This window comes from Guyanagaster necrorhizus, assembly GCF_019112545.1.
Source record: "Guyanagaster necrorhizus MCA 3950 unplaced genomic scaffold BT62scaffold_2, whole genome shotgun sequence".
NCBI lineage: Eukaryota > Fungi > Basidiomycota > Agaricomycetes > Agaricales > Physalacriaceae > Guyanagaster > Guyanagaster necrorhizus.
The window spans coordinates 457,382-481,486 of record NW_025064881.1 but is presented as its reverse complement, the minus strand read 5'-3'; the positions used below and the strand labels follow the sequence as shown (position 1 = coordinate 481,486).

The 24,105-nt window shown below is 48.0% G+C and overlaps 9 protein-coding genes across 9 annotated transcripts; 5 read left to right on the top strand and 4 right to left on the bottom strand.

Annotated features, from left to right (window-relative positions):
* Positions 1–438: 438 nt before the first annotated feature.
* BT62DRAFT_1031052 (uncharacterized protein) lies at positions 439–2,324 on the bottom strand (the record flags this gene model as incomplete). Its single annotated transcript, XM_043178335.1, has 6 exons — positions 439–1,077; positions 1,130–1,208; positions 1,258–1,542; positions 1,669–1,720; positions 1,768–2,160; positions 2,258–2,324. 6 exons carry the CDS (start codon positions 2,322–2,324, stop codon positions 484–486), a joined length of 1,470 nt encoding a protein of 489 aa, XP_043045327.1. The 3' UTR covers positions 439–483.
* A 2,535-nt stretch (positions 2,325–4,859) lies between these two features.
* On the top strand, positions 4,860–6,819 carry BT62DRAFT_266841 (Clavaminate synthase-like protein). Its single transcript, XM_043180299.1, has 5 exons — positions 4,860–5,218; positions 5,265–5,327; positions 5,374–6,186; positions 6,240–6,639; positions 6,701–6,819. Exons 1-4 carry the CDS (start codon positions 5,075–5,077, stop codon positions 6,417–6,419), a joined length of 1,200 nt encoding a protein of 399 aa, XP_043045326.1. The 5' UTR covers positions 4,860–5,074; the 3' UTR covers positions 6,420–6,639; positions 6,701–6,819.
* Positions 6,820–8,668, top strand: BT62DRAFT_266842 (Clavaminate synthase-like protein). Its single transcript, XM_043180300.1, has 6 exons — positions 6,820–7,298; positions 7,350–7,412; positions 7,464–8,069; positions 8,123–8,317; positions 8,368–8,387; positions 8,436–8,668. The coding sequence occupies exons 1-6, from the start codon at positions 7,158–7,160 to the stop codon at positions 8,593–8,595; spliced, it is 1,185 nt and encodes a 394-aa protein (XP_043045325.1). The 5' UTR covers positions 6,820–7,157; the 3' UTR covers positions 8,596–8,668.
* A 1,159-nt stretch (positions 8,669–9,827) lies between these two features.
* On the bottom strand, positions 9,828–11,124 carry BT62DRAFT_915643 (cytochrome P450; the record flags this gene model as incomplete). The annotated part of the gene is made up of 7 exons (XM_043183956.1): positions 9,828–9,994; positions 10,054–10,243; positions 10,292–10,305; positions 10,364–10,475; positions 10,532–10,632; positions 10,697–10,939; positions 11,097–11,124. 7 exons carry the CDS (start codon positions 11,122–11,124, stop codon positions 9,828–9,830), a joined length of 855 nt encoding a protein of 284 aa, XP_043045324.1.
* Positions 11,125–13,976: 2,852 nt separating this feature from the next.
* BT62DRAFT_915641 (uncharacterized protein) lies at positions 13,977–14,940 on the top strand (the record flags this gene model as incomplete). Its single annotated transcript, XM_043183955.1, has 2 exons — positions 13,977–14,484; positions 14,546–14,940. 2 exons carry the CDS (start codon positions 13,977–13,979, stop codon positions 14,938–14,940), a joined length of 903 nt encoding a protein of 300 aa, XP_043045323.1.
* A 693-nt stretch (positions 14,941–15,633) lies between these two features.
* On the bottom strand, positions 15,634–17,184 carry BT62DRAFT_1071034 (uncharacterized protein; the record flags this gene model as incomplete). Its single annotated transcript, XM_043178717.1, has 10 exons — positions 15,634–15,839; positions 15,911–15,998; positions 16,050–16,129; positions 16,224–16,369; positions 16,447–16,470; positions 16,533–16,558; positions 16,611–16,650; positions 16,940–16,955; positions 17,012–17,073; positions 17,126–17,184. 10 exons carry the CDS (start codon positions 17,182–17,184, stop codon positions 15,634–15,636), a joined length of 747 nt encoding a protein of 248 aa, XP_043045322.1.
* Positions 17,185–17,836: 652 nt separating this feature from the next.
* BT62DRAFT_925998 (uncharacterized protein) lies at positions 17,837–19,859 on the top strand. Its single transcript, XM_043184931.1, has 4 exons — positions 17,837–17,970; positions 18,024–18,087; positions 18,140–18,160; positions 18,218–19,859. Exon 4 carries the CDS (start codon positions 18,228–18,230, stop codon positions 19,734–19,736), a length of 1,509 nt encoding a protein of 502 aa, XP_043045321.1. The 5' UTR covers positions 17,837–17,970; positions 18,024–18,087; positions 18,140–18,160; positions 18,218–18,227; the 3' UTR covers positions 19,737–19,859.
* A 36-nt stretch (positions 19,860–19,895) lies between these two features.
* Positions 19,896–20,664, bottom strand: BT62DRAFT_999521 (uncharacterized protein; the record flags this gene model as incomplete). The annotated part of the gene is made up of 7 exons (XM_043190822.1): positions 19,896–19,931; positions 19,986–20,036; positions 20,104–20,161; positions 20,201–20,284; positions 20,336–20,389; positions 20,442–20,537; positions 20,594–20,664. 7 exons carry the CDS (start codon positions 20,662–20,664, stop codon positions 19,896–19,898), a joined length of 450 nt encoding a protein of 149 aa, XP_043045320.1.
* Positions 20,665–22,831: 2,167 nt separating this feature from the next.
* On the top strand, positions 22,832–24,057 carry BT62DRAFT_1071031 (uncharacterized protein; the record flags this gene model as incomplete). Its single annotated transcript, XM_043178716.1, has 5 exons — positions 22,832–23,066; positions 23,128–23,289; positions 23,328–23,448; positions 23,515–23,621; positions 23,894–24,057. The coding sequence occupies 5 exons, from the start codon at positions 22,832–22,834 to the stop codon at positions 24,055–24,057; spliced, it is 789 nt and encodes a 262-aa protein (XP_043045319.1).
* Between the last annotated feature and the right edge of the window lie 48 nt (positions 24,058–24,105).

Genomic DNA, 24,105 nt, shown 5'->3' with positions numbered 1-24,105 from the left:
ACCGTCAATCACTCAGACGTACAGACACGAGGTTCGGATGCTGATTTCTGCTTCGAGAGCCATATTTGCAGCTGTCGTGATGGTGGAAACAGCAGATGAGAGCACTTGGACTCGCGGTATTCAGAGCAAGATCGATGGAGCATTTGGACGCCCGGGTGTGCACGCGTAGATGAGGATCGAAGTGATAATTGAATGCGAACGAGGACATGGACGATATGTTACCCAAGAGAGCGATAGTATCTCCCCATTGGTCTGGCTAGGTATCCGTAACGATAAAATCCTTCAGTCAGTGAGCCATCTTCCTCACCGAAATATCAATATTTGTCGAGATCACGTCTCGTCTTCAGGTATAGATGAAATGGGAAAAGAACGTCGCCCTTGTTCGTATGTACAGCTGCAGACGGACACGGGATATGCTGTGACAAGACGTAAGCTCTATGAGCACCTTTGTAGTAAAATATTGGACTTGCTTAGCATAGACTCCTAGCGCGTGTATTGCCCGCAACGAGATAGGAGCATTTCGGCATCGTACTTTGATGCTGGACGATGGAACATCTTCATGGGATACCCCTGTGCACGAACGCGTTCGGCCAAGTTAATGGAGAGCCGCACGCCTTTGGTCAAGGCTGCAAGGTCCTCGGGATCAGACAGCATCCTGAGATCGCAGCTCACTCTCTCGTATGGATCGGGAGAGTTTAGGTGAACGGCACCAGTGGATCTCAGTCGGAGAAGGCATATCATGAAGTTCATGAAGCCTTCTTTGATACGAATTATCGTGGCGTCGGGAGGAGGGTCCAAGCCATGGATAGGCATAGGCTTAATCTCGAGGTCTGACCCGTTCTGTGGCAACGTCGAATCAAGGTCGGTGATATCGGGAGCAACAATTTTCGTGTTTTCGTTCAGGAGCCTTGATGGTAGGAAGATGGCCAGATGCACGAAGAGATCGCTAAATATACCCTTCCCTGAAATGAGGTATTTGGCAAGTTCAAAGACTGCTTGCAGGGGTTTCTCTAAAACGACGTGAATGGATTCATTAAGAGGGATGTTCCACATCACAGGCACGTCGACATAGTCTTTCTGTTAGTCAAACATCAGATTAATATGCAAAGCATGGTGCCAAGGGTCTTACCAGATGACTACCCACGCCGGGGTTATCTACAATGACTTTGATTCCATGAGCTTTGAGATGATCACTTGGTCCGATGCCACTATGATACTATTCAGAAATAGGAATTCTTGTGCAGATAAACCGCGCACCTCAGGAGAAGCTGTGGGGACTCGATGGCGCCACAACATACAACAATCTTCCTGTTAGCCTTGGCGAAGTAGGACGCCCCTGTTCCGTCACGATGTCCAAATTCAACGCCAGAAGAACGTGGTCGCATGCTAGTATTCGTAGTAAAAACTATCCGCTCTGAAATGGTGTCCGGGCAAATCTTGAGACGATCCTGGCGAGAGCGAACTACAGACGGTGGCAGAAAAACTGAGTACGTCGAGCGGCGCTTCATGTTTCGGTCTATAGCTATGTCGATTTGCGCACAGCTGATAGACGGCAGAGGGATCATTGCAGTCGGGATAATATGGAATTCTCATGCTCTGCGCGGCTTCCTTGACGCTATAAAACGGGCTCTCAATAAAAAGGGAGAAAAATCAAGGAAGCAAACATACTGTGGAAGAATAGGCCAACTTTCATGAGAAAAGACCTGGTTCACCCACGGACCTGAAGACAGCTCAGCACAGGGGTTCTTAAAGAGCAGAAACACATACCATTCTTGCCCCGAAATGTCGACCCAGGGTGGCTCAGAGTTGTTTCCGACTTGACGAAAAACGGTAGCACCTTCTCATAACTCCAATCCGAATGGCTCATGTCTGCCCAACGATTGAAATCAGCCGGAACACCACGCGTGTAAATCATGGCGTTTACGCGCGATATCCTCCCTGACGCCTGGCCGCGCATCAGAGGAATAACGCGGTGGTCCGCATGCGCCTGTGGGAGAGAATTCAAGGGCCGGGCTATGGAATCTTTCTTGAAGATGTCGGAAGAAATGAGGGATACAGCATTGACCCACGTATCGGCCACGCACCCGCGTTCAATGAGGAGTACAGTGACATTAGGGTCTTCGCTGAGGCGAGAGGCAAGGCAGCATCCTGCTGTACCACCTAATCGAGGAGGTTAGAGATGGATATCGATGCAATGAATGACAAGTATACCTCCAACGATAATGTAGTTGAGTGTAGGTGCAGAAGAGCGAGATACGTCTCCCAGTTTGATCCCGGCATCCGGAAGGCTTGACCGTTGGGTACGACGATGAGAAGGGCCACATCGGAGAAGCGAGAAGATGGGGGAATGGATAGAAGGACCTCAGTTATATCATCACGATGTGCAGTCTTGTTCTGATCGCGTGTTGAGTAAAATGAAGGAACGTATGTCCGGCACTCGTCGTCAAGCCCCTCCTACGGTTCGCATTCAAGGGTAAACGCCGAGTCCTCCACAAAGCATCGACGATAGCCCGAGCTCAACGAGGCTTTCTGATTGTCCCGCATTGAGTGTATTCTGCGTCTAACGAACGGCGCCTAGTGGTTCTGATCCATCATAGATATCTCCTTCAGCGGGATATATCCCATTCAATCGCGTTGCATAATGATCCCCAATAGCCGAGCCTCTTTCTCTTGACAAAGGCCGATGGGAACCTCCTCGCGTAGTCCTGATACCAGATGCCTTATGATCAATGATCAGTTCGTTCGCGACAAGAAAAAAATGTACCTCAGCAGTCTCGACTCCCGAGAACACACACATTGGTAACGATGAAAACTACAAGTCCTACACATCAACTAATAACTTTCTGCCATCCAGCGCCATAGGATATTCAAAGATGGACCCCTTGTTGCCTTGCCATCTGAGGCATCTGTTGAACGTTCCAGATTCGAGAGACGGTCCGTCGAGAAAGCGGGTTGCAGAGGTTAAATTGAACTGGATGATACCATATCCTCATAAATTATTAGCGTGATGAGAGGAAAGGCGCGAAATCCGCAACAATGAAGAATGAATGAGGAGATGAAGACAACAGCGAGTGAAGAAATGCTCCCACGCCATTCTGTCGGCGGACACCCGGACCGAAGTCCCGGCTGCGCGTTGAACTAGTTTCATCGATTTTCTGGCAAGCAAGATCAGACAAGAATAATGGCATTAACTCTCTATGAGTCCAATGAATTCTGCGCAAACGTATAGGCAACGGCCACCTTTCCATCAATAAGGAAGAGGTATTCGCAATCCGCCACAACTCCATATCTTTCCGGGACCGTGGCCTTTGACTCACCAACACCATCTATTGGCACCAGAGCATCTCCCTCCACTTCAGGACCATCAAATGGCACTTTCCTCCCAGCGATAACTACGACTCTTGGTCCCACGTACTGCGGTTTCCCATGTGTATCGACGAAATCGAGGCCAAAGACGCGCATTGACGAGTCCGGACGACGAGATACGTTTGAATCCCACAGTCTGATCTTGAGCTTGTTGGTAAAGGGAAAGAAACGAATAGCGTCGCTTGAGCAGGGGCGTTTCTGCCATGGCTGTCAGTGGCCCCGGGTATAAGAAAATGAGTAGAGGAAGTGTACCCAAACTTCGGGGAGACTTTGAGCCCACTGTAGTGCTTGTTGATAGGCGTCATGGAGGACCGGTTTGGACGGCATAGCGAGTTCGTGGCACTTCGTCACAGAGCGCGCGTTTGTATGTTTATACTGCTGGAGGTCCTTCAACGTACTGCCACCCCCATGAATGCTGCGACGGGTTCCTATTTCCATGTCCCTAGAAGGCGGCTGGTAATAGTAGTTATGTATCGGCGCTCCATGAGTCCCAGTATCTCTTCCATTCGACATCGCTGTGGGTTGACGGTCAGTGAAGACACTAAGACAAAATTCAATCTTTTTATACCGAGATCGGTTATATGCGCGGCATTGTCGCTCACTTTTGGACATGGCAGATCAATAATTTAAGCCGAATCCATGCAAGGTATGCTCGAGTCCTGCCACCTGCATTACGCAAATATAGGTGAGATGTCTTGTTGCCAGGGATCTGGCTTTTGCCACCATGCAATGGCAGACGTGATGTTTTGTTAACTCGCTTGCTTGGGAGCCGCTTTCATGGCGAATAGTACGTTTGGTGAGGCTTCTCAAGGGCACATCCTTTGAGCATCCATCAGGCAAGTTGGCGTTCCACTGTGTGGTTACAGCAAGACAAAGACCGTGAGAGAGCATCATTGTCCGGCGTCCGTGATGCAATCCCAGGGTTATTGACAATGAGAGGCTGGTATATGCGAGGCTGATAGTGACCTGATCGTGGTATGGGTCCTTCACATTCGAACTAGTTGGCCAGAGCGCTCCTATGATTCCAGAATAACGTTAATCCTTTCGACGCTTGCTATATGGTTCGGGCGTGCAAATTAAATCTTTAACGTCCATGCTGGTAACACGAGATAAATGCGTGCTCCGTACATCGCAAGTTCGGTAGCAACGACGGCGGATCATCCATTTCCTCCCATGAGATCCATCTTGTAGAGGAATGCGAGCAGACAAACGCGTTTTTCATCGTCCCGACAGCCCTCTCTTTCCGCAGAATTGCCATTGGAATTGTGATTCAACCAAGGGAGCGAAAAGACTCTACACTGACAGTAGAATCACTGGGCTGATTTTGAGTGTTTGCCTGTCTGGCTCCCACATAGAGAATTGACGAGCGAAAGAGAAAATCGGCGTTAAATTAAGGACTGCAGATGCCCAATGGGAAAACGACAGATCTGTGATGGTCATGGTAGGGAAGAAAGCCGGCGGGGGACGACCGGTCCGATCATTTTTTCCTAATTTCTGCAATATTTTCTTTCCTTCTTTCCGTCATGACGACTCCACACCCTTGCAGCAGTCGGCCTCTTCGTCAAATTTTATTTGTGCCGTTTTGGTTCTGTACTGGTACCCGGCAGTCATTGTTCCCTTGATCTGTAGCAGTCATATTGTCTTTCGTTATCTTTCGTTATCTCCTTTCTATTTGCCTTCAACTCCTCGCCTGCGCATATAGGAAGGCATGACCATCGAATTCACTCCTTTGCCGCTGCCCGACTCTGCAGAAGCGTCCAATTTCCTCTCGTTTGGGCGTCAAGTGACGGGCTTTGACCCGACCAACTTTACCGCTGAGGAATTCGCGACGATTGAGGATGCCCTTTACAAGGTGCGTATCTGATCACTTGCAATGTTCATCAACTTATATTGCCTAGCACGACCTCTTGCTTTTTCGCAATGTTGATCTTTCACCAGAGAAGCAGTACATGCTCAACAGGGCAAGCATTTACACCTCAAAATCTCTCAATTGCTGACATTCCTTAGGCTTTTGAATCAGACGACCCAGCGTGCGACGACTTTGGGCACGGTAACAACGAGATAGACAAGAACAAGAATTCAATCTTACATCCTGACCTCAAGACCATCCCTCGTGTACCACAAATACAGCTTCTCGGTAACGGGACCATATACAACCACGAAGGCATCACCCACGCTACGCTCAAGCATCCTTCCCACACAACGTTTCACAAGACTCGTGTATCTCCGGTAGACGAAGCTAAAGGAACGACCCGTTTCTTCAGATGGCACATCGATGCCGCCCTCTACGACCGACGCACCCCCAAGGTCACCACTCTATACGCTATCAACGTGCCAAAAGGCCCTAAGCAGACGTGTCGGTATGACGACGGAACGGGTGACGAGCTACCTGTGCCTCTGGGTACCACCGCCTTTGTGTCCGGCAAAACTATGTTCGACATCCTCCCTTCCGAGCTCAAGAGTCTCGCCGTGCGCTCCAAAGCCAAGTACGCGCCTCTTCCGTACGTGTGGATGGCCCCGGCGCATGCAGTGTCGACAGGTTTGGGATTGGAATCAGAAGATCTGGAGATCCCATACGATCAGCTCCCGCCGTGGGAGGAGGCTAAGCGGATGGTACTTCCCGTTCTATGGAAGAACCCAGTTACGGGCGAGCTCCATCTGCAGGTTCATCCATGCGGTGTGGTGGAGCTGTTGGTTGACCCGATACCGGAAGGTGGCGGGAAGGAAGGCGTGTTATACCCGGATGGGGTCCATCTCACGGATTTGAAGGCGATCAGGGAGTTGCTGTACGAGATGCAGCGACCGGGCATTGCCCCAAAGGTGAGCCGTATTTCTCTGGGAGTCTGTAGGTATTAATGACGCGCTTTCTCTAGCTCGTTTATCCGCACGACTGGAATGAAAGAGATGTCGTTCTCTTTCATAATCGAGGGGTCTTGCATAGTGTCGTGGGCGCGTTCAACAAGGATCAGATCCGCACACTCCATCAATGTAATCTTGTCGCGTCTGATAATCCTTCGGGACCAACTACCGAGGATGTGAAGAAGTGGTCATGAAAGAGATCGGGCTGGTTTGCTTGTCGACACTGAACACCTTGTCTTTACTTTCAGCAGCAATGGGACCGTTTCATGCACTTGGATGACTTGCCAAGGTTTCGATTGCTCTGGGCATCAATCTCAATGGTACCGGTGCAACTGAAGCGCAGCCCGTCAAATTGTCAATGGTATTGAGCGTCTACCGATCACCTGCAACCTCAGAAGATTCTCCACCTCATAGGTAGGTTTTTATGCTTTCTCCCCTCCTTATTAGTTTTCGGCTTAATGGATGGACATTTTAGATACGCTGTGCTCCTCTTCGGGTTTCTCGACTGTCGCACAACTTGTTAATACATTGACTGCGATAATCAACTTTGACAGTACCTTGACTGAGAGCGCTGGATTCGGGCTCCCCACCGCTTGGACCTACTTCTTCGTTGGGTCCGCTGAGTTCGTCTTTCAGCGTAAGTGACGCGGCGTCTGAGCTTTTCTTCGACAGCAAGCAGTGTTAGTGACAGCAATAGCTTTGGAAAGCGGGATCAAGTACAGATATCTGACTTTGCTTTTCGTCGTGAAGCTACTGGCATTGTAGGCGGACAATGTTTCTTTGCTATATATGATATCTGGCATGTTATCTTCTGCACCTGTTTTTGAGGTTGCATTAGACATGGTCATGTGCATCACTTACGATCCGTTCTCAGGCTATGGAAGAGCTAGGTACCCTGACTATATAAAGTCTTCGGCTTTCACATCTGTATCATGACCATCAATCTAGTTCCTCTATCCCTCCCTGCGTCTGCAGATACAGCCAAACTGAATGACTTTGGACGAGAAGTCAAAGGTCTCCACCCAGCCCATCTTGCAACCTCATACGGACAAGTCAAAGAGGCGCTCTACACGGTTCGTCTCAACACTCGTGCGACATCGGTCTTATCGAAGACGTAAACACAGCACGGGGCGCTCCTGTTTCGCAACGTTGACCTAACCCCAGAGGAGATACGCGATCTGGTCAAGGTAACAAACTCGTCGTTCTTTCTCTCCCTCACGGGCCTAACGTACGCACAGGCCTTCGACCCCGACTCCACTGCCTACGGACATGGCAACAGCAAGGTCGACCAAACCAAAACCTCCATCCTCCACTCGTACCTCAAAACGATTCCGCGTGTCCCACAGGTGCAGCTCATCGGGAACGGGATTGTCCGGGACCACGAAGGTATCCCCGAAGCGGTGCTCAAACATGCGCACCATTCGAGCTTTCACAAGACACGTGTGTCCGATGAGGACGAGGCGCGAGGGGTCACTAGGTTCTTTCGTTGGCATATGGACGCGGCTTTGTACGATCTCGATCCGCCAAAGGTGACGGCGCTATATGGGATTCGAGTGCCCAAGGGCCCGAACCAAGTTGTGAGGTATGACGATAGGAGTGGGGATGAGCTGGTGGTTCCGTTAGGAACTACGGCCTTCGTGTCGGGGAAGGTGATGTTCGATATTCTCCCGCCGGAGATGAAGAGCGTTGCGGTGAGAGCGAAGGCTAAATATGCGCCCAAGCCTTTTGAGTGGATGAAGGAAGCGCGCGCGGTAGAGACGGGGCTCGGATTGGAGTCGGAAGGGTATGAGAAGAGCATGGAGGAATTGGACTGGGACAAAGAAAAGATAAAGATCTATCCGTTTGTGAGTTCAGATGAGTATGATTACAGAAAAAGCGACCGACTGTTCATAAATAGCTCTGGAAAAATCCGATGACGGGAGATCTACACCTCGAGGTTCATCCCTGTGCGATCATGGAGATCTATCTTGATCCAGTACCTGAAAATGCAAGACGAGAGGGTGTGTTGTACCCAAACGGCGCTCATATAACAGATTTGAAGGAAGTGAGAAAACTGTGTCATGAGATGCAGCGGCCTGGTATTGCACCAAAAGTGAGCACTTATAAAAGATATAGGTGCCAAGAGACGCTGACCTTTCGAAGCTGGTCTATCCACATGCCTGGTAAGCTTCTCGCAACCCTAACAGACCAAATGCTGACTAACTTTATAGGCAAGAAAAAGATTTGATGCTCTTCCATAATCGCGGTGTTATGCATTCTGTGGTAGGTGTCTTTGGACAAGATCAAGTACGCGTCTTCCACCAGTGCAATCTTGCTGCGTCGGACACGCCAGATGGACCAAACGATGAGGATATCATGAAGTGGATGTGATTCATAGAGAGACATAGATTGTTGGAAATCCTCGGTGTTGCGCAGGGTAGACTCCAGGCTGGTAAGGCCAGATGGTATGAACTTATTATTCTGCAGCTCCTACAGAGCTCGTATTTATACTCTCCAGGCTTGTATCTAGAATTTACTACAACTTTCTCTTTCTCTCGGGCTTACTCATCAACTCTCGGCATGATGCCGGATTGCCCTTTCTAGAACTTTCCAGCAAAATCCCAACATAGATTCTGGGTGCGATTCCTCCTCACGGTATTTGGTCACAGTATTACTAAGATACACAGTGTCGAGCAAGCATTTCTTTTGTTACGTCACCGTGAAGACCTTGCTACCTGACATTGATAGCTGAAGAATGTTACCAAAGGAAAAGGACGACGCCTTCGGCGAGATCCTCAGTGGTCAGGTCTTCAGGCCTCAACGTCAATATTGAAGCCGCTCTATACATATATAACATATCAAACTTGAACAAAGACCGTGAATTCCGCCACGACGAGGATTATGCACCCCACATTCTTCAACTTTGATGACAACTATACACGTGGGTCCACCCCTATCGGTATCGGTCCGTGGATCCAGCCCACTGCTGCTGCCATCATGCTATCTGCCATTGATCTCACCAGTTTCTCTGACACCTACAGCGACCTCATGTCGTCCAACAACCCGCCCCTCGGAACATGCTCTCTATTGACATCATGAAATGCTGGACATTCTCTCATCTTCGAACTCTAGTCATCGTCCTCCTTCGCTACAATTTCAGCATAGTCGCCGACATGTTATGCTGCTCCCAATGTACACTGGAGGAACTGGGCCTGGGAGGTTATGATAAAGGAGGCTGCGGATGGCGGATTCTGAAAGCCCAACCCGGGCTACGGCGCCTTAGGCTGAACTTCAATGGAGACTACCGCAATTGCGTGCTTCGGAGGCTTCTCATCCGACGAAACAAGCCTACTCTGGTTCCTTTGCTAGAACATCTATATTTTGATGTTGAGCATGAAAATCAGTTGCCGCACTTCTGGAGGTTTTACAATCTCGACGCAATGAGGAAATGATGGAACCACCGGCGCCGAAGAGCGCTCACATACTGTATGAACGGTATGAGGATTTTGAGGATTTTGAACAGGAATTTATTGCGTTGAAGGATGAAGGATTTGATATTCAGTGGTCATATAGCATCGGTCGACGTAAATGCTGGGAATACGAATCGCTGACTCGTCGCTCACTCAAAACTCTCGGCGTGGATAAGTCCCAACGCCTTCTCGCTTCTCGGTTTGATTGAGCATCTGAATGACGAAGGATAAATCATACCAGATATTCGCTAGTACAACAGATCCTTTTGGGATGAAATAGCCAGAATGGACGTCATCCTCGCTGACAGAATGAGGCAGACCTGGATATGAGAATGCCGTAAGTATGGGGAGTCAAAGGCGATGCGTATCTCGTACTCACCTAATGGTCCGACGGTATGCCAACGGCTAACCTCTAGTGCCAGGGCATTGATATACGGAAGACGCTCTCGGTCATCACATCGCGGAAGCCTATCAGTCCCAATAATCGCATCGATCTCTGCTTGTGCGGTTGCCTGAATGTCGGGGTACAGAAGCATAGCTTTGAAGAACGCGGAGATGGATGCGACGGTCTAACCAAGGATCAAATTAAATGTTTGACCGTGCAGAGAGAAACTCACCGTATGACTTCCACCTGTTGCATAGAATATGATCAACATGACATATATGGAAATGATTGTCGGTGAACTGACCAATGTAAAGGGCCGCGGCGGTCCATTTGATATCGAATTCCTCGTCGCTACTCAGCCCGTCACCGTCTTTAAGCTGACTTGAAGTGAAGGAATAACAAGCATCCCCAGTAGCCTACGCAAGCACAGTGTTATGGACGAAGACATAGTATGAAATATAAGCAGGCTAACGATTCGCTGTTTGACGTAGTTGTACGGCTTTTTCACCATCTCATGTAACGTCGACCGCCATTCCTTAGCCGTCTGCTTGAGTCCTGCTCCAGGGAACCAATCTGAATGTGTCGCACTGAAAGGAAGCCGTGGTTAGCTGTGAAGGCAACGAGTTACTTGGCTCACATATTGGAATAAGGTTGACTGAAAAGGTACCTGGAGTGGTGGATAGAGTAAAGTCGTGTGCCGCTTGATCCGCGAGCTGGACGAAAGGATCGTTTCCCTCTTGGATCTCGTATTCGTATGTTATTTGCATGATATTTGCGACATTCATCCTTGAAAGTGTCAATGAAGTGGTGGAAAGAGGAATGACAAAGTCGAAGTATGAAAGGACGGTGTTTTGCCTTGCAGTTCCTCTAAAGGTAGCCGCTTCGTAGCTTAGATGCAGCTATCATTGATATCCCTAGATATCGACATGACGATCTCGTAGGACGTAGCTAATCTTACAGGAGCACTACCGTCATACTTGACCGGTACGGTTCAAATGAGATCTGATGTACCAAAGGGAAATAAGCGAGTCACTTACAAAGACAGAACCCTTCGATTAGATACATGGTCCGTATGCAGAAAACCCCTCTGAAGTATCACTGGCATAAATCAGGAGATATTAGTATCGGATTCAGACGGGCGCCCCAAAATTTGACACTGGCTCCATCGAAATCAGGCAGCCTCAGACGTTTGCTCCCTGTGATATCGAGACCGGCCATGATGAGAAGATATATTTTATACGAGATACATAATTCACGAACAGGTGAAGCAAATTGATCTCTTAAGTGCCGTCAGTATGTGCCTGCAGAAAAAGTAAGGGAAAGAGCACACTTCGACACGGGACTAATAGTGCCAATTCGCTTGAAGAAGTGGAGATAATCGTTCTTTTCCGCGGCCAAATTGAGCGTAACCATTCGACACGTGCCCAATGCTATAGCCATGACAAGACCCCGATGAATTACCGATGGAAGAGGCGGCTCCACTTACGCCTTGACGCCCAACTCAAGGGCACATGTCGGAGAATCTCTGTGCTAATTCAGACGACGCTAACTGCAACATCACGGTCTAGACCAATGAGAAAGTAAGGGACCCGCATTGGCAACGAAAGAGAGATGACATACACCTCGTCCCTTCGATAACGAAACAGATAGTACTGGACTTCGGTTCTTCTCGAATTCTGCTAGTCATGAGTGTAGATACAGGATGAATCTAGGATCTCTGATGCCGGAAATTTTGACGCGATATTTAACCTTCCCCTGGTAAGCTGCCTCCGCCGCAAACCACTGAGGGAAGATGTATCCGTCAGGGTTAGTTAGGAAAGACACGTTAATGCCAGCATTTCTCAGGTCCACCCAAGCCTGTAACAGAAGAAAAAATCAGAACCAACAAAGCATCAATAGAGATAGCAAAGCGCGCCTTGAACGCCTGGTGCATATCCAAATAACGAGCCGTTGCCGTTCTGTTTGATAGGTCAAATATTCAGGACTGTAGCACACAATGCCGAAAAAGAATATCAGGAACGTTTTCTTCCTGGACTTCCTTAGGTATATCCGTCAATGCCAGTGACCGAAAAATTCCCAGTCTTCCGAGCGCGGCGACATCAACGGCAGACAGTGGGGGTGAGAGAACACCATCCATCTTCATCAAGGCTCCCGACGCGACGCAATGCTTGGCCATGTCCTCGTTGAAGAACTGGACTATGATCCTGTTATCGATTCTGCTGGGTCAGGTTTGATGGCAGCCAAAATTCTGTTGACATTGTATCCTTCTGAAAGCGATTCGACGCGTACGGTGCGAGGAATGAAGCTGGTAGAAAATGACAGTTAGTCCGCAAAACATGCAGAAAAGGTAAAACGTTCCCACAGTCCCAAAGCGAGTTCAGTTTCAAAGTTAGCTCTGAGTTTGTTCCACTACCACCCAGCTACGTCTTCAGCAAATACAGTAACGGGACAGGTCGACTACATGGGCGACTGTCTTTCGGTTTAATATAAATATTGGCATTGCCGCTCATCAAACCATTTTTCCTCATATTTTTATCATTTCAGTGCACCGCGAGTCGCAGGTCGCGAGCATTGATTTGAAGTGAGTACCATCGCCAGCATCTTTTTACATGTAACAAACAAAGATTTTCTGGAATAACGTTGTAGAAGAAAATCGGTCTATGTTTGCCTGATCATAGCCACTACTTCGGAAACGCGTGCACAGTAACAATTTTCCCCCATGATGGCCCGCATCTCCGGAAGCTGGATTTTACTACTCACGCACAGATTACACTCGTGCAAAATTAATCTGAACCTAGGTGAGATCAAAAAAATACAAGCTAGGCTAATTCTGCGCAGCGTATATCCAGGGTAATAAATTTTGAAACACTAATGGGTAAAGAACGCGCAGACGTTGTCGAGATAAGGGACCGGTTTATCCGGTTTTTTTGATACGATCTACGAGAATGTCATTGGGGTCGCAGTCGCGGTCGTCTCTACGGTGACAGAACGCCTTTTTCTTTCCATACTCCTTAGTGATTGGTCTGTCCAAGTCCTCGCGTTTATCACGCCCTTCTGGTCGGCTTCTTGCTCTTCTCCGCCTTTCGTTGTCATGTTCACTACACTAGTCAAAAAGCAGCGAGCGGACCCGAAGGACGCTTTCGTAAAATGCCTCGAGCGTAATGACATGATCATCAATACCTTCTGGAATATCACTTCTTGCGGTGGAATAGACTTGATGCCGCCACTCTCTTGCCATTATTTTCGTCTTCGCAACGCCTGGACGATGACCTCGGATTGGTGGGTTTCTTTGGTTACATTGTTCTGAGGTAACCTTTTTCAGTGCGATGGCTGTGCCAATTCTAGCCCCTGTATGCGAAGATTTTCAATCATTGTATTGATATAATCAGGCGGTCCCATCTTCGCGCCATCATTGATTTCAACGGCAACGCCATCTTTCTTTTAGATTTGTACCACAGCCGCGATCCTCTTTAATAAGTTTCACCAACAAAGTAACTGCCATTCACCCAGAACCTTGACTCAATATCTACGACAATTCCTTCTTGCTATAGTAAGCTGATATCCATCAGACAAACCAAATGCTTAACATCTCTGTCCTAGCGTCCCGAATCAGTCGCGCACTGCGTCGCCCGCCCGCGCCTTCTCTGTCGATGCTTCCCCAAGAACTAGTAGACCAAGTAATCGACTACCTCTACGACGACACTCAATCGCTTCGCGCATGTTCCACAGTATGCCGCGCCTGGACACAATCAAGCCAACGCCATATATTCCGTCACATCAGCATCGATCTCCAGCCCTCTAGCAACATTGTCCCGACGTTTTGCCAATCCCTGACTTCAGCGCCTCACATCGCCGGGTGTTTACAGTACTTGTCAATCAGCGAAGAGACATCCCTGGGACAGACAGACTACCCTTTTATGCTGTATTCCATACACAGCCTCACAGCGCTCTTTCCAGCGCTTGTGAACCTGACCACCCTCTACATCGACTTCAATTTCTCACCATGGGAACCCAGTCACGACATGGAGAATATGCTTCGCACCGCAGTTCATGCTCCAAACCTCACCGAGGTCATTTTTGCCTCTATCGGCTCGCTGCTCCATCCTCGGACGGCATTGTGCTTGTTTGAGGGGGCGTCTGTCAAGAAGTTGTTCATCCGCGACTGGGAGGAATCCGGTGTGGTTGAAGGTCCTGTTCCACCGGGTATCCCCTTACCATCGATCTCATTTCTTTCCCTCTCTCTCAACTACTCAATGGCTAATAAATGGGATCCCAAAACTTATATCGTCGACCTGCCTCACCTAGCGACTTTCCGGGTCGTCATCGAACACTGGGATGAGCTTGAAGCGTATTGCCGCTCCATCGACCGAGGGTTTCCTAGTATTGATACGTTTCAGTGTCATTGGGAAGGCGCCCATTTTTCCCGTGAGTTATTCTTATGTATCTAATTTCAGCATGCTACGTTGTCCTTACAGTCTACTTCCAGTTAGTAGAAATTACGGTGCTATCTCTGTCCCGGACATTGGGCGATTTCGTCAGATCCACCTTACAATCAGTGCTTGGCATGATCATTGGGTCAAGGTGCATCAAATCGTGTTGTGGTGGGGATACGCCTTTCGTAACGTTCAGACTGGCAATTCCATCGAGACTGTAACATTTTCGTTCCCAATGCGGTTTCCTTTGGCATCCGGCTCGGAGGAGGCGTCTTGGTGGAACACTCTCGATTTTCTTCTAGCGGACCAGATGTTTGCCCGCCTACACACCATACACCTCGAAGCTATACAATATCAGAACAGTGCCACTTTTGATCGCTTGGCGGTAAAGTCGAAGGTCGAGGTCGCTTTTCCGACCCTCTGTAGGAGGGGCATTGTACGATTTTAGATCAACCTAATCAGTCGAAAAAGTATACAGTAATGTAATACAGGTACAGACCCTTTATAACACTTACAATGATAGACCTTTTAATGCATGGCCCAGTTCTACACGCTGTTCATATGCTTCATGTTACCATTTGTGCAAAGAGTCTTGTCCGACTATCTTTCAAGAAAGCATTAACGACATTAGTGCAACAGAACAGATACTGGCCGTTAACGTGCGAGAGGATCACAACGTACAGTTATCAGTTTCGGAATCAGCTTCTACGGCTTAAGTCCGGTGTATGGTATTAGGACCGGAGCAGTGTTGAGAAGGAAAGCTGTGAGCATATTACCCCGAAACACACTTGATTGTTTCTCTCTTATCAAATTAATCGAGTGGGTGCTGACAGCCGTTTCAGTGCAACGTGATTCAGCCTGTGTTCCCTTGGCTGGATGTTTCAGTTGTATTGTAAAACATTTGAAGAAAGAAAGGAAGCCAGCTTTATTACCACCCAGGTCAAGCCCCATCATAAGTAGCCTCGGCGAAGGGGACACGAGAAATATGGAGAAAACATCGGAACGACTTAATGAAGAAATAAGTAGTGCAGAAAATAATATAGCCAGACTATTTTCTATGAGAACTGGCTGTTAATCACCCTGGCTTCTTGCAAATATGTCATGCACGAAGCGAGCGGTAGGTTCGAGAAGCTCTTTATTTTCACAGTTGATGAAAGAGAACCTTTGTAGAGCGTGATTCCATCAAAGCGCAATAGTCATAGGCTGTTCGCATAGTGTTAGAGAAGGGACGTCGACGCTCAGAGGCGGTCCTGGTGACACATGAACAGTACACGGGTAACGTCGTCGCCATCACGATAGGAACGAGTGAGTCTCCGTGAATGAGCATAGGAGTTTTGCCGCGAAGCCCTACTCGGATAAGTTGGGATTCGGAATTAGCAAAAAGAAAAAAAAGACACGTCGGGGTCGCGTTGTCTTACCAAATCGAGACGTAACCTTCGTAGGGACTTCATAATAATCGTGGGCAACCAACAAGCCCATCCCGAATTCGACATCGAGGCATGATGGCTTATAAAGGATTATTCAAATGGCGTTGATCGCGGGAAGGTGAGTACAAACTGAAGTCAGCGAGGAGTCTATTGCTTGGGGCGTCATTGGAGATGTTGGTGATAATCTGATCTTATCTCCACCATCGATGCCTAATCGTCACGGCAGATTGACAAAACCCGCAGTCGTCGATATGATGGTGGACCCTGCAAAATGATTGGACCTATCTTCAAGAAACTGGCCGACAGGCTTCAACTTTGTGGTATCGAATTTTATAACGTCGATGCTGACGAGCAACCTGATCGAGGTCCAGATTTATTTGGTGCATAGTTGTTGCCGTTTCCTCGCATGTTTCATTTGATGTGAGATTGTCGTATATTTCTCGCAGTATCCTGATTCATGTAGTACCTGAGGAAGAATCAGTGAGGGGCGAGTTTACTGCGTTCGTAATAAAAGAGACTCTTCTCACGCAATTTCCGACCAGGTGACGCAACTATCGAGGCCAAGGCACGATCAAACTGCGTGAAGTTTTAGTTCTTCTTTTCCCATGCACACCGTATAGCGCGCGAGCCGCGTTGCACCTGTACCACTTTCTAGTCAGGAATCTATAATGATTAAAGTTTGTGAGCAGACCGCATTAGGACGAGCCAATGCGGCAGCGAGTTGAACAAGCCTATCGTGGGTTTTAGTGTTCCGACCCTCAGGCCTCAAGGGCCATGAGCAGCTGTTTTAGTAAAGGTAAGAACCCCATAACCGTAAAGACAGTGGATAGTGGAGAAATAGTCTCAAGTCGAAGGCTTTCGTCAAAAGGTTGTGAGGCGCTATTTTCTTTGATCCGACAACAAGGCTTGTAAGATGAAAAGACGTAGATTGATAACCAACGCGTATTGGGAACATGAACAAAGGTAAGACATTTGTTGAACAGCAATGCGACGCGACTTCATCACTTCAACTCTTTTGACCTTGCAACGAACGCATCTGCATAAATGAAGTTTATGAATCTTCTACGGTTCGACAGCGAAAGAGATACTTACTATTATTCCTGTTACAGGTGGGACTCGCAACCGAAACTTTAGAGGCTACGCTGGACATGACCCTGGTAGTACCATAGCCACATGTCCGTGAGAGCCAGTAACTTTGTAAGCTACAATCCGGTGATGCTCGAAGCTGATGCGACGTTGTGGTGACCGGGTGCATTCTGCGACATTTCGGCAGCATAAGTCAGACTGAGCGTGAGAGCGATTGACAAGAGAGGGCTTTCGTTGAGGTGGATGAACCTGCCGTTTCCTCGTTCGTTCAGAGTATTTTAACCAGGACAATAGTGAAGAGGGTCGAGGAAGGGTTAACTCTTCTTTCAGGGTTAATCCCGTTGCGACAGCCAAACATCCCGACTTGTACTCCTACCACCACCACCACCACCACCACCACCACCATGCACCTCTTGTTTCACGACGCTGAAGCTCAGTTTCTCGCCCAGAGTCATACCTTAAATTTGCATCTATCTGCCCTTCCGTCTCCATCACAGAAGTCGTGTATTCGACAATAAAAGCACCATTGCCACAACGGAAAGCTGAATTGGATGAGGTCGGAAGTGGGACCATCCTCGTTGCATTCAAGCACTACACCTGGTAAATGGCGCATATATTCGCTCTTGGGTGAGTCCAAAGGCCCCCAGTTCGCTTAACTTCAAAATTACTTGATGACCGTGCCTCGATGTACAGACGGTGTGTCTAGACCAACCACGGTTCCGCCCAAGTAATACGATACCTTTCCCCAGAGTCAGACGGATAGTGATATGATATCACATGTCGAGAGACAGGAGAGTCCAGGCTCGCACCACCGGAGCTTTCTGGGCCGAACGGGATCATTCCAACCATTTTTCTTCATTTTCTCATGATTAACCGTTCTCACTTTCCTATATTCCGTTCTCACCGTCACCACTACTTCGAACCATCATCACTACAGGCTTTCTTCGTTGCCAGCCTTTGGAACGGTGAGTATGCTCTCCTTTGACCTATATTACTCGCCTGATCAGACGCTCTGTAGATCATTAACAGTAGATTTGTTATTATCTCGCATCAGGAGACTAACTTGTTCGTGTTAATCTCAGGTAAGAAATTCTCTACCTGTATTGAGCCTTTTTCATATGATAGACACTTCAGGCTCTTTATTGCGAAATCCGGGTATGTAACTACAGTCAGCTGTCGGATAGTCAGGATGCTGATGGAATCATACCCCAGCTCTGATCTGATGAACCGTCCTATTCTTATCTGCTTCAATTGCGGGGCCGGTCTCGACGTCGATGCGTCCTATACAAAGTCGCTAGACCAGGATCTCGAGCTGCTACGATCCGGAGACGCGTTGTTATCCGCTGAAGCACCTCTCTTCCCCCAGTTCATCATGCGTGCAGAGTTCGACCTCATTCGATATGATCGAGAGATCAAGCATCATTTAGACACGATCGAGCGGCTGAGGCGTGATCGTGCCGAAGTTGAGGAGTACATCAAGCAAAAGAAGTCTCTCTTAGCGCCTATTCGTCGTCTCCCGCCAGAATTGCTTTGTGCCGTTTTCAAGGAAGCGATAAGGGTCGAGGACCCGACATCTTCATTGCGAATCGCGCTCGTATGCTCCTACTGGCGTCGTCTCGCCCTCGGTACCTATTCATTGTGGTCCACGATCACCCTAGATTTACAATGCCCATTTTCCAAGTCATCCCGTGATATTTACGGGGCTTGGATCCCTCTTTACCTCCACCGCTCCGAAGGCAGACCTCTTCAAGTCGTATTCCGAGATAGTAGGCACAATGATGCCGATTTGGATACCTGGCCGTCGCAAGCAGTCTTATCTGCTCTTTTTGCGGAGGCACGACGCTGGAGAGAGGTTCACATCTCTTTCATGCATTCTCGATCTTTCTATTTCCTCAGAGAGCTCATCAAAGTCATCACGTTCCCTGGACTGGAATTACTCGATGTCACATATTTCGGGGGATCGAATGGCATCGATGCCATGACATCGGTTATCCTCCTCGCTCCCAATCTTCGAACGCTCTCTTTCAGAGGGCATCTCTTGTCCAATAATGACGGAGCGCCCATGCCTCCGAACAAGATCCGCACGTTCAGGGCAGACATGGTCCTCAGCGATATTGGACACTTTGTTTCGACCATCGCTTCTATGCCTGAATTGACCCACGTCACGGTCGGATGCTTTACGTGCCGCTACTCCGTCGACCGTCCCCTCGAAGTGCTATCCCACCTCACTTCGTTGACCCTTCTCATGCATGATTACTCCTACAATAACCTCCAAGCCATCATCAAACCTCTATTGCTACCGAATTTATCATCGCTATCTTTAGTTCACGAGAAAGGTGCTTCTACCCGATGCTTTTTGAAATTTGCACACCTAGAGCATCTTCTCCAGTCCTGTGCAGATTCATTGCGGTGGCTTCATATATTGTACCTTCCTATTGAAGCGAAGGATTTGATACTTGTGCTCGAGAAAATTCCAGGGCTTCACGAGCTCGTTATACACTGGCCTAAGACGTCCCGTGCGTCGATGGAAGCGATTATCCGGTACCTCTCGGAGACGCGTCAAGTAAAGCTACCACAGTTAATGTCGCTTGAGCTCGTGTGGTGTCAGGAGATTGACGAGAGGATGGTGATGGACATGGTAGAGATGCGGACGACCTGCACACCTCTTCATCGAGTGTCTTTGGGCAGGGATGTCCCTCGTGCCAATCTGATAGACAAGACAAAGAGGTAGACGCAGGATTTGCGCTTCCTTGGGCTAGGCGCATGAGAAGGGCGGCAATTGAATAAATAGGTGACATAAGAGGAGAGATGATTTGGGTTTTTCCTTTTCATTAACGTAATAACATGCCAATGCGATCTTGACTTCGGGATTTCACAGACAACAATACGTTTACAGAAGTTCGCAGCCGCCAACCGAGAATCCGACCTACAAATATCGCAATGTTGAGCGGTAGGAGGAACGAATGTGAAAAAAACTTACAGGTTCAAACTCTCCCTTGCAGCAGACTGGGGTTGTGGGAACACCGAATAGCTAGCAGCCAGTCCTGACCAAGCTGTTAAACACCTATAACCGGGTTGTGGATGGTTTATGCACGTACGAAATCAAGTTCGGCGCAGCAATGGACCTCTGCACGCAGAGGGGAAGTAAGACGACCGCTTGCTTTAGTGGCAGGTCAAAGTATGATGCTGGGTTACCGTGTTAGAACCCGCTTCAATATAGGGCATCCTCCAGTGTTGGGTTGTAGCGGCGTTTGTTGCCATTGTATTGATCCTGCAGCACTGCAGTTGTGTCATCAGGAGACTGAAGGGTCGAACTGAGCGGGCGATCACTTATTTTTGAGAGGTTGGACGTTCTTGGTCAAGTCGGTTTCTGAACAATCAACCCTAGAGATAGGTAAGTCCAACTAAGATCGTAATCACTAACATGTACGCGAACTTGGAGTCAACTACACTGCTTCTTGTTTTCCCAAGGATCGCTTCGATCGATCCGATTGGAGACAGTGTTCTGATAAAACTACCCCATCTAACATCTCTGGAGCTCGTGGGGTGTCAGAATATCTAATATTTACAAAGAGATGGCAGAGAAACGGACGTCGGACAGCTTTTCCCAGAGATAGACCTGGCGCAAACGCCGCAGACAGGGCCAAAACGGTCGACATGGGTTTGTACGTTCCTTGACCAAGTGCAAGAGAAGAACTGATTAGTGTGTATGGGAGGAATTATGGGAGTATTGTCTTTCTGAAGCGATACGCTCATTGAACACGATACGATCTTAGGTTTCGAATTCTCTTGACAGTATGGACACCAAGCACATTAATTAACTTCCTGGTACGTGCCCATAGTGTTCTGTCCCGTCATTCCCATGTCACAAAAGCTGGCAGCCTCCAACCATGGCATCATACTATATATATATCGCAGTGTTAACCACGTGCCGGGAGGAACAGACGTGGAAAAAACCTACAGACTGGAACTCTCCAGTGCAGCAGACTGGGTTTACACAATTGCCGAAGGGCTCGCAGCCAGTCCCGACGTAACCGAAAAGTACCTATAACCAAATCATAGCATTCAGTCAATTTCACGATTGAGAACTGAAATGTTTATAGAACATACCCAATCCAGTTCGCTGCAACAATAGACGTAAGCAGGAGGAGTGCATGTCGCTGCAGTGTCTCGAGCAACTGTCTCTGCGACTTTGGGTCCAGGTGCAGCATTGCACACTGGCAAGATAAAATAGAGAGGAAGTAATGCGAGAGCTTGCTTGAACATCATACTAATGAACAGGTCAAAGAACGATGCTTGAATACTCAACCAAGGTCCAGTTAAATACAGGTCGGGCTTACCCTCGGGCTCAAAGGAGCGTGCAGGTATGTTGTATCGTGGCGGTATCTTCGGACCTTTGATGTTTGTGTGCTGCTTATCCTACAACAATCCATCTTGATCTTCCTTGACAGACTGTAGTAAAATGTCAAGATCTTGACAAGGGACGTGATGAGGGTGGTGGATATTGTCAGCAGGACAGGTTGCACCGACTTGGACTGGACAATCAGTTATTTTGATAATTATGGCGTGCCTAGTGCCTGTGAGTCCTGACCATGTGCAGAGCTATTAAGTGCGCAGAGACTGCAAGCTCTACAGAATTTGCTTACCAATCTATCGGAAAAGAAGTTCAGCATTTCACTGTATGTGGGTACATAATTAGAGGCAAAAACGCCACATTCTCGTGGCCTAACATACAGCCAATCCGTACGACGACAAGTCATTCAATGATTCAGAGTCTAAAATTATGATTACGATCGACGTTGGATCCGCTTTGAAATGATGAAGTAGGCACGGGGTGAATGGTACCTGAGCACTGTGATGGCTAATATCCGGCCCAACTTGGAATTCACTCGGAGTCACCAACTAACGATGCCACATTGTCCTTCCTTCAGTTCATTTTGCAGGACCACATTATTGACTTAAAAATATAAATGGCTCTGCTGCTGAGGATACCTACATTCCGGCTAAATTTAAAATTTCAGTCACTGGGAGGAACAAGTTACAGGAATAGTGCGAATATTACTACTTTCGCCGTGCTTTCAGGGCATGCCCATGAATGAATGGTAATACATTTCTCTGCTTCGACTACATCTCCTCAAGACATACGCATTTTATGATTCCCCGATTACGATGGGCAAGTGAATGATATGCTTTGTTTTCCCACTGTCATTTTTTTCATCTTGTCATTCTAGGCCACGCCAGGTTTGGCAACAGCTCTTCGACTTCCAATAGTCCATGACTCATACACTCAAGGTATAAACAGTGCGATATGCATACTTCCGCATGTCCTTATACAGCTGCGTTAGCCGCCCTACAGTAGAGACGGACCTGTCACTGGACATCGAGGAAAACCACAGGCTGGTCCCAGCGCCTAAATATTATACGTTCCACTGTGGATACTTCTCATCGACCTCCAGAGAAGCAAAAAGCGGTATTTGGCCTTTGCATTAAGTTTGTTTGGGTATGGAATGATGATTTGTGAAATGAGCAATTGTTCTGCGTTCAGGTCGGAACAGTGATGCATATAATTATAACCAGGCATGGTCCCTGTTTTTTTTTTGTCACAACTGCCGTTTCAAGCTTATGTTCATTAACTAGTGGCAATTGTCATTGGTGCTGTCTACCGTGGTCAGGACAAAGAACATGTGCCCTTTTGTTGGGGCCTTCTGTACCACGAGTACCAAATTCCATGTAGCTCTAGCCTAGCAGGCATTGAATCTGCTGACCTTACTTGACTTTCCCCATCATCATCATGTGATCTGTCACCGACCCTCTCTCATTCCTCCTATGGCTACAAGACATAAGGATGATGTTTTGGAAAAAGCAGATGAACCACATGCTCAGGCTCCAGCCGCGAGTTTATATAAATCACAGTCCTCCCGACTCCTAGGCCGCTTACGAATATACGGCCGAAGATTCTCTAGAACTCCGAGGGGTCTCCAACTTTATAGGTTGTCTTCGTTGCCTTACATTCCCCATGCGCTGATTGCCACCCGAGATTATCAACGAGATCCTCCTCACTGTGCGTCGTTGGAGAAATTGTGCTGTCTAGAAAGGTGGTGGCGTCAGCACCAGCATTCAAGCCAACCTTTTGCGCCTCGGCATTGATGATATGGTCGGTAACGATGTCATGAGGTGTTGGACGTTCCTTCAGCTTCAAAGTTTAGTCGCTCTTCGCTCCGAGGTCAGCGTAGTTGCGGAGACGCTGTTTCATCCTCAGTTGGAGGAACTGAACTTGCATGGTCGTGATGCCCACAAAAGCTTTTTAACGCATATCCTTAAGAACTTCCACAGACTGAAGCGCCTAAGTCGGACGTCAGCGAAGAGCACCCCAGATCCGTGCTCCCGAAGCTTGTCATGCAGAGTGAAAAGCCTGCTTTGGTTCCTTCGCTAGAACATTTATCGTTTGATATTCAGAATGAGAGTGAGCTGTCCCTATTCCTCTAGATTTTTCAGTCTTGATGTGATAGGGCTACGTCGCGGACACCCACGCTGAAGGGCGCATGCGTATTTTATGAATGGTATGAGGAGATTGTGCACTTTGAACAAGAGCTCCTTGCGAAGAATTTGATATCCGGTTAGCGTATAGTTCAAGTAAACGTTTGTGCGTGTAAAGGCATATAGGAACAGTATCTTACACTTATCGCTTCTGAGGGAGGTAGACCCGGGAAACAGCTGGGATGCAGACTTGGTTTTGGAGTAAGGTAGGCGATGGCATAAAGAAATGCTGCATTATGGAGTGTCGGCTCTGAGTCGTATCATTCTTGAAGCTTGAAGCTTGAACTGTCGAGAAGTATGCTAGTTGCCTTTGATACCATTGACAACAAATTTGGTCCATTCTCGTAGCAGAGGATAACGACGGCCACGTCATAGGGAATCAAATCGAACACAAAGCTAAGCTCCAGGGTACCGTCTTTGTCCTAACGGCTGCTCACAAAAATCTCTCCCCACTGATCAAACCCAGCGCCCTCTCGCTCCCCGCTTTAATCGTACACTTGAATGGTGTCGGGTGACTGAAGAAGACAGATCATGCATTGAGCAGAGTCATCTGAAAAACTTTC